The sequence below is a fragment of the Raphanus sativus genome, chromosome 1 (genome assembly GCF_000801105.2).
Source record: "Raphanus sativus cultivar WK10039 chromosome 1, ASM80110v3, whole genome shotgun sequence".
Taxonomy (NCBI): domain Eukaryota; kingdom Viridiplantae; phylum Streptophyta; class Magnoliopsida; order Brassicales; family Brassicaceae; genus Raphanus; species Raphanus sativus.
In genome coordinates, this window is record NC_079511.1 from 5,194,350 (window position 1) to 5,208,067 (window position 13,718).

Consider the following 13,718-nt stretch of genomic DNA (forward strand, 5'->3'; position numbering starts at 1 on the left):
TTAATCTTATTTATTATTAACTTTTTAGTTATTTTTATTAATATTTTTAGAAAATAATTTAATTTTTAATATATTTATTTAATTTTCCAAAATTTTAATTTATTTTTTTGATTTTTTTCCATTTTTGTAAATTTTATTAGAATTTTTCGATTTTTATTTATTTTTTGGATTTTTATTTATTTTATTTATTTTATTAATTAAATAATTATTTTTTAAAAATTACCTGCTGAACCGGTCAATTTTTTGATTTGAAGGTTTTTTATAATACAAATGTCACTTTGAAGGTTAAAAGTGTTAGTGAAAAAACTTCAAGGTTTAAAGTGTTAGTAAGTGACACTTTGAGGGTTTTTTATGCGATTTTCCCCTTTTTTTTGTGCAACACTGTCCGCTTCATCCATATACAAGTATGAACATGAGAAATGATTTATGATAAAATATATTACTTTTACGCGTAAATGATCAAAACATGATTCAGATAATGTAGATATGCGGAATGAAATAGTTCATATAAAAATGCATTCACATCGCTCGACATGGGTCGATGATTTAACATAACAAAATAGACAAAAGGTTGTATATCACACAATGTGCATTCATATGTATTCTTCTTTGTTGACAAAAAATGTATTTTTCTTTTCTCTCATGTCTGTTAAAACTTTAAACTGTACCATGGTCGATAAAGTTGAATCTATGGTGCTAATTGCTAAAGGACCACCCTAAGTCTACGACAACTGGATTTAATAGTAAGACAAACATTTTATATGTGTTATATATTGATACATAATGCTGATTTTTTTTTTAAGAATATTAAATTTTATTCACTTCAAAAAACTTTTGTACAAAATAATATTACTCTGTGTTAAAAAGTAAAAACCTATAGATTATTTAGAGAAGAAAATGAATGAGTCATCTATTTCCAAACCATATATCTATGGCTTTCTCATGTTTGCTTCCCGCTTTCTTTCTCAAAGATGAAATTCAATTTCGAATCAACTTATCCAAAAAATGAGAAGTCGAGTAAGGGATTGAGGAGCTTCTGCCATTCGGCGAATGTTTCTCTTGTGCCATATAGCATGGACTACAGGTTGGAAGCAATATCAAAAGAGGAAGGTTGCGGTTCGATCTTGTAAACCAATCACCAGTCTTTCCATCAAAGAAGACCATAACGCTGATTTTCAATTTCATCTAACATTTGTATTTGTATAGTTTCTCTCATAAAACACAGCTTGGACCAAAGGCTCCAAAACACTAACGCCATGCATATGCATTCTAGTTGCACAACGGAGCTAAGTAGCTAAGAACAAAAGCAAACAAGCACGTAAAGAACGTTGAGGTAGAGCCGACACGGATCCGAATATCCTGGAAATTTGAGATATTTGGATCTTGATTCGAATTCGTCGGATCTGTGGATTTATTATCCGGATCCGAATTCAAGGTTTCTGGGTATTCGGATTTCATATATCCGTCTATATCATATTACTCTCGGATATCGAATCTAGATTCGTAAAAATAATTAATAAAATAAAAATAATAATTTCAAGAATATGAAAATCTTAAAATAATACATAAATTAAATATTCATACAATTTATAAATAAATATGAATTTAATATTTAAAATTGAAATATAGTATTATAAAACTAGTTTTATGAATAAATATCAATATATCAAATATAATTAATAAAAAATTTAATATATTTTATAAATACGATCCAGATCCAATTATTTTTACAGATCTTTAATTTTATTATCCGAATTCGGATCTGGGCGCCTTAGATATTCAAAGTGGATCCAAAATGGATCTCAGACCGAATCCGGATCCCGGATAATAAGTCCTCAGGTCTAGTTGTAGGAGTAAAACAATACCTGCAACATAGTGTTTTGTTCTTTAAGACTTCGAATGGTGATTCCAGACTGAGCGTTGCAACTGCAGTATTGTTCTAAAGATTATAAAAATATATTGATATATGGTACATGCAGAAATTTTTATTACCGTTAATCGCGTTAAAACTATAAAATAACATTTGTGAATTGTTTATTGCTATTTTTCCACATAGTAGTTAACTGCAAAATGTAAATAAATTTACCGCATGGTTTGCTTCATTTTACTAGTTGCCTAGTTGGGACTTTTATTTGTTTGTCGTCCGTTCTCTAGTTGATAAAATAGTATGTATTGACATAATTTTGTCACATAGCAAACCAGGAAAAATAGAAATTTATTTATTATCATAACTATTTGTTTTCAACTTCTATTGTTATATACATATAAAATAAAAATCAATTCCAGGTTTGAGGTTACGTGAGATTATTTCTAGAAAAAAATCGAATTTCCAGAAAAAAGTTAATAGAAAATTATTTTGTAAAAACCAAGAAGCTTTGCTAAAGAAGGAAAATAAAGAAAAATCCAGAGGGCGTAATTGACTGGGCATGTGCACATCAACGTGACCGGACTTCAAGTTCCGAATTCAAATCAATTAATTATACTTTAAAAACCAGAAAGAGACATCTGGAAGTTTTCAAAACAAATATTTTTAGAAAATATATAGCAGTATTAAAAAGATATAAAACCAGGAAAAAGCTAAAAAAGAAAAAAAAAAGCGAGGGATCCGTGATTCCAAAGGATTCGCTCTCCCACGCGCCTAACAATCCGTCACATCTCACGCGTTTATCTCTCCCTTTTACATTTCCCCTTCTCACATTCTCTCTCTCTCTCTTTTCTCTTACTATAAAGCCTCATGTTCCCTTCTTCCCATTCTGCACCTCTATCCCTCACTAATTTCAATACTGCCACTGATAAAATAAAAAAGTTTCACCGAACAAAAAAAAAGAACCGAAAGCTTATGGCGGAGGAAAGGCTAACTCGGACTGACTCAGCTGAGAAAAAACGAGTCCGGGACGAGTCTGACGACGCGATTCTCGACTCCCCCGAGGTGAAGAGGCTGAGAGATGATTTACTCGAAGTTCTCGATGACTCGGATCCCGAACCGGTGAGTCAAGAACTCGACTCGGTTATGAAGAGCTTCGAGGACGAGTTATCTTCGACGGTTACGCAAGAGACCCAGCCGGATCTCGGTTACCTTCTCGAGGCTTCCGACGACGAGCTTGGTCTGCCGCCGGTTTCTCCGGTTCCCGTCGTTGCGAAGGAGGTTGAAACGACGGATTTGGTGCGAGCGTCGTCGGATTCGTCTGGAGTCGACGAGTTTTGGGGGTTCGATGACCAATTTTCGAACTACGGCTCGTTGGATTTCGGTTCCGGCGTCGGAGATGGCGGAGATTACGTCGTCGTGGATGGGCTGTTTGGATTTTCCGATGATGGTTTCGATGCCGGCGATCTATTTTCGTGGCGGTCGGAGTCTTTGCCGGCGGAATAAAAAACTTTTCGGAGTTTTTTTTTAATTAGGTGGGAAATGGTTAAACGGTGACGTTTTGTAAAGCGTGTGTGGCTTTTCCATGTTTTTTAACCCCTATCATTTTATGGTAGATTGTTAATTTTCTATTAATTAATTGTTAGGATTAGGAAAGTTAAATACTTTGTTAGTGGGGGTAAATTTCTAGATTATTGTAAGCGAATTCGTTTGTTTGTTCTTCCCAGATCTTTAATAGTTTTTGTTAATGTGAAATTTTATTTAGCAGGAGATTTCATTCTCAGTCTCTTTATTTGACACCTTCACTTTTCGATTTAGCCAGATCCTTAATAGTTTTTGTTAAGACATAATGTGAAATTTACTCTCAGTCTCTTGTATTTGACAATTGACACCTTCATTTTTTTTTCGACCAAAAAAAAAGAAAAGAAATTAGAGCAAGTCTGCTCACATCTTTAGAAAAAGGCGACAAAGATAGCCCATGAACCATATCCCCCATAAAGCCCAAACCAAACAACTACTACAAGTATTTCTTCATCGTTTGAGACTGATTTTGGTTTATAGTTAGCCATATATGATTTCTTGAAAACCGAATTTGTGGAGCTAATTGTAACAAGGTGCACATAAAGATCCGGGATAACCGGTCGAGTTAAGCTGGACTAGCTTATAAACCTATCCAGGGTTATATCATGTAATAGTTTTGACTATTAGCAGAAGATGACCTCAGTAAGCTTTTATCGAACTAGGGAAAGTCTATATCTCTCTTTCATAATTTGAGGTCTTGTGGTACCTATCAGTATACAAAAACAAATTATATACCTTCTTCTGATTTTCCCGTTTCTTAGTCTGTGAGATTAGATAACCTGAGTGTCACATTGCTTGTGCGAAGAACGTGGTTAGACTGCAAAAACATGAGGTTTTGAAGAAGTGTGGTCGTAACATTGGTTGTCTAAAGCTATCTGCAGTTAGATTGTATGCGAAGCAGTTACTCATATACCTTAAAATCTAAAGAACTGTGCTGTTCTTCACTGCGACATAGGCAATATGTTGGTAGGCTATTCTTGTATGTGTTTCTGTTTTTTTTTTCCTGATTGATTCACTAATTTCTAACATCTGGTCGTGACTTGATTGTCTAGGTGAATGGAGCTAGACAACAACGTGTGAAAAGCTTTGTGACTTTAGTAGCTCAATGTTGCTGTTAAAAACGAAGTTACACACTTAATTACACCTTATCTTGTTACTTGTTAGTCGTTTCTAAAGAGCTACAGAAACGTGCATAGTTCTTTTCCCTGGCTCCGCAACAATGGTATATTACGCCTCCATATGGAACTGAAAGGTCCCTTCCCTAAGAAGATGCTTCGCAAGGTGAGCTTTAAGTTTAACATTGGAGATTTTATTTTTCTTCGGTTTAAAGGCATCCACGTTTAGTTTTGTTCTGATACCTTCTACTATTTAACAATGACCATTTATAGATCATCAGGACTTAAGCTCAATGCTACAGAGGGGAGTAATTGTCTCACACGCCCTTAGTTCAACAACTTAAAGTCCAAATCTCCCTGTTTTTTTCTTTTAATTTCATTTGTCAAACTAAAAATCATAAAATTATAACGGAAACGTCAATAATTTTTATTTGATTTATAGAATTTTATAAAAATATTTCAAAAATCGAAAAACTGTTTTTTTGATATTTTCAGGAAAATCATTAAAATATAATTAAAAACGATTTTGAAACTTTTTTTTCAAATTTGAAAAATATAGAAATTAAATATTTATCCATGGGTTCACTAATCTATATAGGGGGGTTAGGTTATAGTTTTGATGAGAGGGGAGGTTTTGATTTGGGGTTTCCATATTTTGATTATTTTGGTGAAGGATGTTGAGATTAGTGAAGGGTATAAGTGATTTAATTTTTTTGTAGAATGGCGTTTGAACCGATGGCTCTACAGAGGGGGACAGTGTTAGTTGAAAAGGTAAAAACCCATTCCGTATAATATCTAGAACTTTTATGTAATTTGAATATTATGATTAAGGGTTAGTAATTGTTTTATCCTAAAAACAATTGTTTTATCTTTTTCTTTTCTCAGACAAATAAAGAGAAAAATGAGGGAAGAGGTTTTGGTTCAGTGATTAAAGGCTTTATATGCAGGTGAGGTGAGGATACCAAGGTGTTAGTTCATTTCAGAGATCTTCTGGACAAAGATTTCCATACTTGATCTTGAAAAGATACTTACAGTGTCACATGCATTAGCTTACACATTCATCACGAGCAAAGTGAACACTATATATAATATTTCTTGCTCTAGATACATATGTGTCTATTACACATTGTAATTTTGATTTTAGATTCTCCTCTTTGGTAGGTGGATTCACATAATATCATGTTCATGCATCTCTTTGAGGAAACGCTTGAGGTCTGCAGTAGCCTTAGAAATTTTGATTTGCAAATCTACAATTACAAAAGATTATACCATGTTTGGTTTCGTTAGTGTCTTGAGATAATCGAGATTAATTAGGGGAGTTTGCTTCGTAGTTAAACAGCTCTTTCCTACCTAACATATGTAAAAGCCTCTCCTTATCATTATGACAACATGGTCACCAGACTTAATACAAAAAATGTTAATGATGTGGAAAGTTACTTAAAGACGAGTTGCAGAAGTCTACGAAGGTTTTCAAATTTTTGTTGTTGTTTAATTTGATGTCACACCTAATAAAGTGGAGATTAAGGTGTTTTCTAATGGGCTGTTAGTGCCAAGGGGAAACGTGTAAATAATCCCTTTAAACCTGTCGTTCTTAAATAAATTATATTAAGAAGAATAAGAGCCGTAACCATGACAGTTCCTGGTGTCTATTTCACAATGTTTGAAACGAATGCTTCAATAAGAGCTTAAGAAAGCTAAAAAGAGAAGAAAACAAAAAAAAACAATGAAAGTTGGAACCATAGAAATGTGACTTAAGGAGCATAATGTTGACCAAAATAGAATTAAGAGACTCTCTTCTCCTATTAGCCTATACGTATTTTGTGTTGTGAATTCTTCTTACAATAGTTTATTGAAACTAATATGTACACGAACGTACGTTCTCCTCGTTATGAATCCACGTTATACCGTATATTAGAGACTGCAACGGAAAATCACATTTGAGATGTGCAGACAGGACATATGTTACTCATTTTGTTACGTAGCTTCTCATATGTACATTTTAATTAATTTATTGTTTAATCTAAAAGATAACTAATCCTCGCGTTAATTAACCCTCTGCGCACGATTTTCAGAAGTGGTCCTTTTTGTTTTTATAATTACTGACCCCATGCTTTTTCTTCAGTTGGTCGTTTTTTTCCAACTCCGTTGCTAAGTCATCGAACGTCGTTACTCGTAACGCGTCTATATTTTCTTTCCTTCATATAAACTCACATTAAAACCAGGAAGCACATTCAACCTATTTTATCTTATCTCAGAGCAGATGGGGAAGAGGCTAGACGCTTTGCTTGGTCGGACTTTCAAAACCAACAAGTTCAAGTCTCTTCTCAACTTAGCTCTCACCAGGCTCTCTATTCTCAAGAACCAACGTCAAGTCAAATGCTCTCAGGCCACCTCTGATGTCACCCAGCTTCTTAAGCTTGGCCAACACGAGAACGCTTACCAGAGAGTCGACCAAGTCATTAAAGACCAGAACACCCTCGATGTTTTCTTTTTCATCCATGGCTACTTCACTCTCTTGCTCGACCGCGTTCACCTCTTCGAACACAGCAGAGATTGCCCTGATGAGCTTCTAGAAGCTGTTTCGAGTTTGCTTTTTGCAGCTTCTAGAATAGGAGAGTTTCCTGAGCTTCAAGAGATTCGTAACGTTTTGGTTTCGCGTTTTGGTAAAGATATCGCGGCTAGGTCCATCGAGTTGCGCAATGATTGTGGGGTTAATCCCAAAGTAAGCAACTTTGATTCAACTCAACCTTATAATGTATTCAAATACCTTGTATTGTATATCTCTACATACAGAAGAAAATACTTACTGAACTTAATATATTCATGTTTCTTTTTTGGTGTTACTACTATAGATAATTCAGAAGTTGTCGACAAGACATCCACCGAGAGAAGCTAGGATGAAGGTTTTGAAGGAGATTGCTGCAGAAAATAACATCGTTCTGAAACTAGAAGTTGCTTCTTCTACGACCAATGAGGTAAGTAAACCTACAATCAAAAACAAATTTTGAAAATGAGCTAATCATTAAATATTCTGATTCGTGCAGGGAAAATCAGATGTTTCCAAGTAGGCCTGGGCACAAAAACCGGACCCGAGGACCCGAACCGGAACCGACCCGAAAAATCAGGGTATCGGGTCTACTCGGTTCTTCAGAAATAACCGTTTGGGTCCTAAACTGTTGTATCCGAAGAACCGGTATCCAACCCGACCCGAACCGAAAACCGAATGGGTATCCGAAGATATCTGAAATAAAATATAGATTTCAAAATATTATTTATAATTATATGTATAATTATTTTAATTTTAATTATAAATTTAATATATTAGTTATTTTCAATAATTTTGTGTATTTTCGGATAAAATATTGTAGTTTGGATAGAAGTACTTAAACAAAACTGTGTCAAATGAGTATTTTTGGTTATTTTTTGGTACATCTGAGTAGTTTGGATACAAAATACCCGAACCGAATCGGGTAATATGGTTATTTTGGGTACTATTATCCGAACCCGTTACGGATACATTGGTTATTCGGTTATTTTCAGGTTCCTTTACATCAGAACCGAACCCACCCGAACCCGGAAAGATCCGACTCGAACCCGATCCGAAATTTTATAATACCCGAATGGGTTTTAATTTCCAAACCCGAAAAACCCGATACCCGAAAGAACCGACCCGTACCCGAATGGGTACCCGAACGCCCAGGCCTATTTCCAAGGCTAAGTTAGCAAGTGAAGTTGGAGAAGATGAGTTAGGAGAAGGCTTAGGGTTGTCTGATTTGGTTAAGAGAGGAAAGCAGAAGTACAAAGATGTGGCTGATGCTGCGCAAGCAGCGTTTGTGTCAGCAGCTCATGCAGCAGCGGCTGCACGAGCAGCTGTAGAGCTTTGTCAGTTTGCGCCTTGTGGACCAGACAATACGGGTAATACTGGTGGGGGAAGTTCATCTAGTGGTTCTGGAAACAATAAAACAGAACAAGAAGGTAATGATGATGACGATGATCTTTCAGAAGGTGAAGCGGATGTGAGATCAGAATCTAAGAAGTCTATATTGGATACAAAAGATCTCACAGAATCTAAGAAGTCTATATCGGATACAGAAGATAATATTGAGGATGTGATGTCATTTAGAGAAGACCCTGTGAAGCTGTTGGAGAAGGCTGTTGTGGTGTACGACAGTGAGGAAGAAACCAAACATACTGTTCAGACTAATACTACTACTGAGGTTAAAGATGAGGAAAGTCTTAAGGATTGTTCTGATAGAGCGGATACAGGACATGTGGACAGCATGGTTCATTCGGTTGAAGAACCTATTATGAGTAAAGCTAGTTTAAAGGGTCCTATTTCAGTCAGGACCAGACAGGTTCGTGGATACTAAGAAGTATAAAATTTTGTCAGGTGCATCTATGGTATAATGACTGAGTTTTGTACAATTTCTTTCTCTGTTCATTATTTTTTGGTCAAGGGTGTAACATTATTGTATTGTATACTTTATGGATATTAGGTTTCAATAATGTTGAACAGTGGTGGCATATGTTGTCTAAGTTTCTAGAAACAAATTGAACTTTCAAAGAAGTTACCTGTAAATTACTGCCCTCTGCCTCTCTTTTTACCATGTGGAATCAGGTCAGAATATTCCTGCAGACTTAGGCCGACATCTTCATCATATTCAATTCCAAGCTCCTCCTACCAAGTCAACATTAGGTTAATAATAATGTAGTTTGAAAGAGAAAAACTTACGCAAAAAAGTATATTTGTATGGATTTCGCACCTTAAACTCCTTAATATCTCTGGGAAAATTCTCAGTGACAGTATCCCAAACGTCTCTGAACATCCTCTTACGCTTTCTCCACTGGTTGATCTTGTCAGAGTACATATCTTCAACAGCCTTTTTGTCTTCCGGCCTCACCAACGTAACACCTTGGCGTAGTTTGATCAGTTTCTCTTCCATTTCCTTAACCTGGTACACAATGTTGAACTCAAACCATTTAAGCTTTTTACCTATTAAAAAGCTTACTCAAGGAGAGAGAACATTTTACCTCTTTCCTCAGCTTAGCATCTTTCTCTTGTATCTCCTCTAGTGTCAAGTTTGACTGCAAGCTCTTTATTTCTGCAAAGAACCATAAGATCATCATGATATCCGTGTGCAACTATGAAGCGATTCAAACGCAACACAAACCTGACTCGACTTCACTGATGGTCTTCCTCTTCTCTTGAAGCTGCTCCTGGAGCTTTGCATTCTCCTCTTTCATCAGAGCAAGTTCCTCAGCGTTTGGAATCTCGAACTGGTCTTGCCTAGCAATGTACAGCTTCTGCTTCCCATACTCCTTGAAAGTGATTTTGCCAGATTCAGCGAGGCTGTCAAGCGCTTTCTGAACAGCCGTCTTCTTGAGGCTAAACTTCTGCAGAGCATCAGCTGCGTTTTGCGTGTTTAGAGGTCGGTTTTGCTGCAACACACAATAATTCAAAACGCGATTGATTTTTTTTTTTCCACATCGATTCGCGAATCAGTTTCATCACCATCACTTAAAACTTTAGCTCAAATTTTCGGGATTCGAATCCATTGGTTGTATATATGTCTATAAACTAGGTTTTACCGATACGCAGAAACGGAATCGAAGAAAAGTAGTGATTATTACCTCGTTTACAAACTTGAGAACGATCGCTGCAGATTCGAAACAAAAATTCAGGAAACGAGAGAGAGAGAGAGAGAGAGAAATCAAAATCAAAAGAGAGTAGATGATTTGTTCGTTCGCGAGATTATTATACCTTCTGTGTTATCCGTTTTAGGAGCCATTTTTTTCGTCTATAATGCGCGGGAAATAGAAACCCTTGAGAGAGAGAGAGAGAGAGCGACGGCAACTTTTTTTTTTCTTTTCCGGGAGGAAGATGATTGATGATACTGACGAGTGAGTGAGTGAGAAGCTTCCTTTATACGACGTCGTATTAGTCGAGACATAACGTATGGGCCATTATATTTAGGCCCATTTAGTTCTTCTTTCTAGGCCCAATTAAATGGGCAGCTGCTTCAGCTGAGACCTGGCTTGTTTTTGGGGTGGTGATTGGGCATCTGACATTGTGGACTAAAGATGGGCTAGCCCATCAAGCCCACAGTTTGGACATATTGTTGGAGAATCATTCTCTCATTGGGAAAATATCAGAACTAAAAAGTCAGAACCAAAATCATTTGTTTAATAACGTTATTGATATCTTAGGACTCAGGTGATGAGTATGACCTTCAAATAATACACAGATACACACTGCCTGGACAATGCATATCGCTTAATTTTTAACTATCTCATTATTTTTAAACATATTCAATAATATTTTTACGAGCTTCTATCTAGTTTACTAGTCACCACGAAGGATCTTCTTAAGGGTTTATATTACATAGTCAATGATTAATTTCACAATGTCAACCAGTAATTTGCTGGGAGACAGTATAAATATTAGTTATTTCACAATGTCAACCATTTTGCTGAAGATTTAACCAAAATTATATTCACAATGTCAACCATTTTGCTGAAGATTAAAACAAGATTAGCACGTACTTAATATGTATACATACAGTACAGAAGATGATAAGTTAAGGTCGTACATAAAATTTGTATTCTTCCTACAAATTTGATATAGCGAATTAATTAGGCCAATTCGAATTATCCCACGCAAGTTTTATGTACTCTTCCTACAAAATTAATATTTCTTTAGTAAAAAAAAAGTTTATGATTTTTAGATGTTGGATATCCCTATATACTAAAACACAAGTTACCTTACCAATAAAAATCTGACACATGGAATATATTTAAAATTTAAAGAAAAATGTAAAAACAAAAGAATTTGAATGCAAAAGTCAGTTTCATGCTTTTCACCAATTTGTTATTAACTGCTTTCAATTTTCTTTTAAGTTTTTCTATAAAATACAAAATTCCTTATTTTTCTCACCATGATCTCATAATTTTTGCAACCGTTACATTTATACAACACCATTAAATTCATCTCTATTTCCTTTCAAAATCTCTATTATTTGTACGTAACATATCTCAACTCTCCCTAAAGTGTGATAAATCAAAAAATTATAATGAGCATATTCAATCTTCGGAGTCTACAATTCTGGATCCATATCAATATAGTCAAAAGGTGGCAACAGTAGTCTTAAAAATAAATATTTCAATAGATTGAGAAGAAACACAAATTTGCAATGGATGGGATAGGTAATGCATACTCCAAAGTTGAACGCCAGGTTAGTAACTAAAAATACCAAACTCTTAATGCTCAAAGCATATTTGCGGTATGATAATTTATTTTTCATAAAAAAAAACATTTCTCATAAACTTTTTTTATTCAAATCTGTATATGACTTCTGATTTTATAGAAATAGTAAAATGCTACATACTGCATGGTGAAATAGATAAACATAAACAAAACAAGTCTATAACATTTTCAAAATTGATTAAATCAGTTCCAGTTTGCTGGAATATGCTTATTTGCGTGGTGGTGATAATTCAGGGAAGAAGAGCAAGAGAGACTCACAGTAAAGCACATATACATGGCCTTTAACGTGAGACGCACCGAAGATGGAAATGTGATGATAACTAGAAAACAACAAATGGAACTTAAGAAACTCGGGTGATAGAAGAATTATATGGATAAAAGCCTAACTTGATCAGGTTGGTCTTCCTTTGTTTTTCTTATGTGTTTAGATTATATTAATACAGTCAAGATACTATTTTGTTTATTTTTCGCTTGATACATATATATATACTGCTTTAGTTCTTATATAGTGTTACCATATTTGTAAAGTCATTTGGAAACAAAAATGTGGGAGAAAATATAACTTTGAAAAGAAGAAATATAAAAGATATAACTAAAGGAAAAAAAATATAAATGAGAATCAAAGACTAAAAAGATAATAATTTTAGTTACCTAATAAACTGTAATTTTAATTATACAAAATATATTCTTTATAACTATTTTATGATCAAAAATACAAACTTATGCTCTATATGGAATATTTATTTACAAGAAAAATACAAAGAAAACAAGTGAATCAAATATAGTACTTTTTATATTTTTAAAAAAATACAAGAAATGTTTTTTTTTATAGTTCCCAACATTTTAGTTTGAATGCAACCACCTCACAGGCCATTCATATCTATATTTATACTGTATTTAATTAAAATAATTATTTATTTTGATTAATAATTGTAAAATTACAAATTTATTATTACATAATTTTAAATATAATTATTTTGACCCATGCGTAGCATGGGAATAATACTAGTAGACCAATAAAGCATGAGGTTTATTGATTGTTTAATTATCTGTAGACTGTATGTTTCCCTTGTTTCAATTATAAATACTTCTCTCAAAATAAGTATCAAGAGCCATTTCGTTCTTTAACTTGTGTGAAAGGTCACATAAACTCATGCTTAAAGCTTAACTAACAAGCCAACCTAATTAGTAATTATTATTTTTAAACCCATACTTAATGAAGTCCTAGTCCGATTCCTGGTCATCTGGATGTCGTCTCGTCAATACACCATATATACATTTATTTATATTTTCAAAGTAAAATGTAATCTAATTTTTTTGTTCTAATTTGTTTGTTTATTCTACACAGAATTTTCGCCAGGTTGATCCGATCTTGAAGAGGAGAGTCATCTTATTGATAATCTTTTTTTTTCTGTAACAATCTTATTGATAATCTGCACGTCAGAAAACAAGCTTATCTCAAAATGGAAATATGCATCCTTAAATAATAAATGGAAATATATTAAAATTCTAAAAATTTCATGTCATGTCATTTTACTTTTCAAAATTCTAAAGACATTATTTGAAATAGTTAGGATACCAAAAGATAAATCTTAGACATTTTATGTAATATGTATAATCATATATAAGTAGTAAATATTTTTAAAACAAACTTCATAAATTTTACATAATTAATTTAATTTAAAATTCATGCAACATCTAGACTATATATGTTCACTCTGATCATTTACATAAAAATAATACATTTGAGTATTAAATTGATTAAGTGCTATGTAATTTGTAATTAATTAAAAAATATAAAAGTGAAAGAAATCGTTATTTTTAAAAATATAAAAGTGAAAGAGAGAATATGGTTTGTTAAGTAATATCGCGAAACATCTTTGTTTTAGTATCT

General features: G+C 33.8%; 3 protein-coding genes across 3 annotated transcripts; 2 read left to right on the plus strand and 1 right to left on the minus strand.

Moving 5' to 3' along the window:
* Positions 1–2,677: 2,677 nt before the first annotated feature.
* Positions 2,678–3,634, plus strand: LOC108853372 (uncharacterized). The gene has a single exon (XM_018626791.2). It carries the CDS (start codon positions 2,735–2,737, stop codon positions 3,368–3,370), a length of 636 nt encoding a protein of 211 aa, XP_018482293.1. The 5' UTR covers positions 2,678–2,734; the 3' UTR covers positions 3,371–3,634.
* Positions 3,635–5,157: 1,523 nt separating this feature from the next.
* On the plus strand, positions 5,158–9,099 carry LOC130495909 (uncharacterized). The gene is made up of 5 exons (XM_056987512.1): positions 5,158–5,331; positions 5,446–7,282; positions 7,413–7,544; positions 7,605–7,624; positions 8,261–9,099. The coding sequence occupies exons 2-5, from the start codon at positions 6,821–6,823 to the stop codon at positions 8,928–8,930; spliced, it is 1,284 nt and encodes a 427-aa protein (XP_056843492.1). The 5' UTR covers positions 5,158–5,331; positions 5,446–6,820; the 3' UTR covers positions 8,931–9,099.
* On the minus strand, positions 7,273–10,457 carry LOC130510449 (homologous-pairing protein 2 homolog). The gene is made up of 7 exons (XM_057006774.1): positions 10,322–10,457; positions 10,192–10,217; positions 9,732–9,999; positions 9,592–9,662; positions 9,324–9,512; positions 9,133–9,238; positions 7,273–7,545 (listed from the first exon to the last, which is right to left on the minus strand). Exons 1-6 carry the CDS (start codon positions 10,347–10,349, stop codon positions 9,140–9,142), a joined length of 681 nt encoding a protein of 226 aa, XP_056862754.1. The 5' UTR covers positions 10,350–10,457; the 3' UTR covers positions 7,273–7,545; positions 9,133–9,139.
* Between the last annotated feature and the right edge of the window lie 3,261 nt (positions 10,458–13,718).

What these genes read in the sequence shown, in the direction of transcription:
- LOC108853372 (XM_018626791.2), top strand. Translation starts at nt 2,735, where the DNA reads ATGTTCCCTTCTTCCCATTCTGCACCTCTATCCCTCACTAATTTCAAT.
- LOC130495909 (XM_056987512.1), top strand. Translation starts at nt 6,821, where the DNA reads ATGGGGAAGAGGCTAGACGCTTTGCTTGGTCGGACTTTCAAAACCAAC. An exon ending in CGACCAATGAGGTAAGTAAA is followed by an intron (nt 7,545 to 7,604) that starts CCTACAATCAAA and finishes TGATTCGTGCAG; the next exon opens with GGAAAATCAGATGTTTCCAA. An exon ending in GGAAAATCAGATGTTTCCAA is followed by an intron (nt 7,625 to 8,260) that starts GTAGGCCTGGGC and finishes CCGAACGCCCAG; the next exon opens with GCCTATTTCCAAGGCTAAGT.
- LOC130510449 (XM_057006774.1), bottom strand. Translation starts at nt 10,349, where the DNA reads ATGGCTCCTAAAACGGATAACACAGAAG. An exon ending in TTCTCAAGTTTGTAAACGAG is followed by an intron (nt 10,000 to 10,191) that starts GTAATAATCACT and finishes TGTGTGTTGCAG; the next exon opens with CAAAACCGACCTCTAAACAC. An exon ending in ATGCTAAGCTGAGGAAAGAG is followed by an intron (nt 9,513 to 9,591) that starts GTAAAATGTTCT and finishes ATTGTGTACCAG; the next exon opens with GTTAAGGAAATGGAAGAGAA.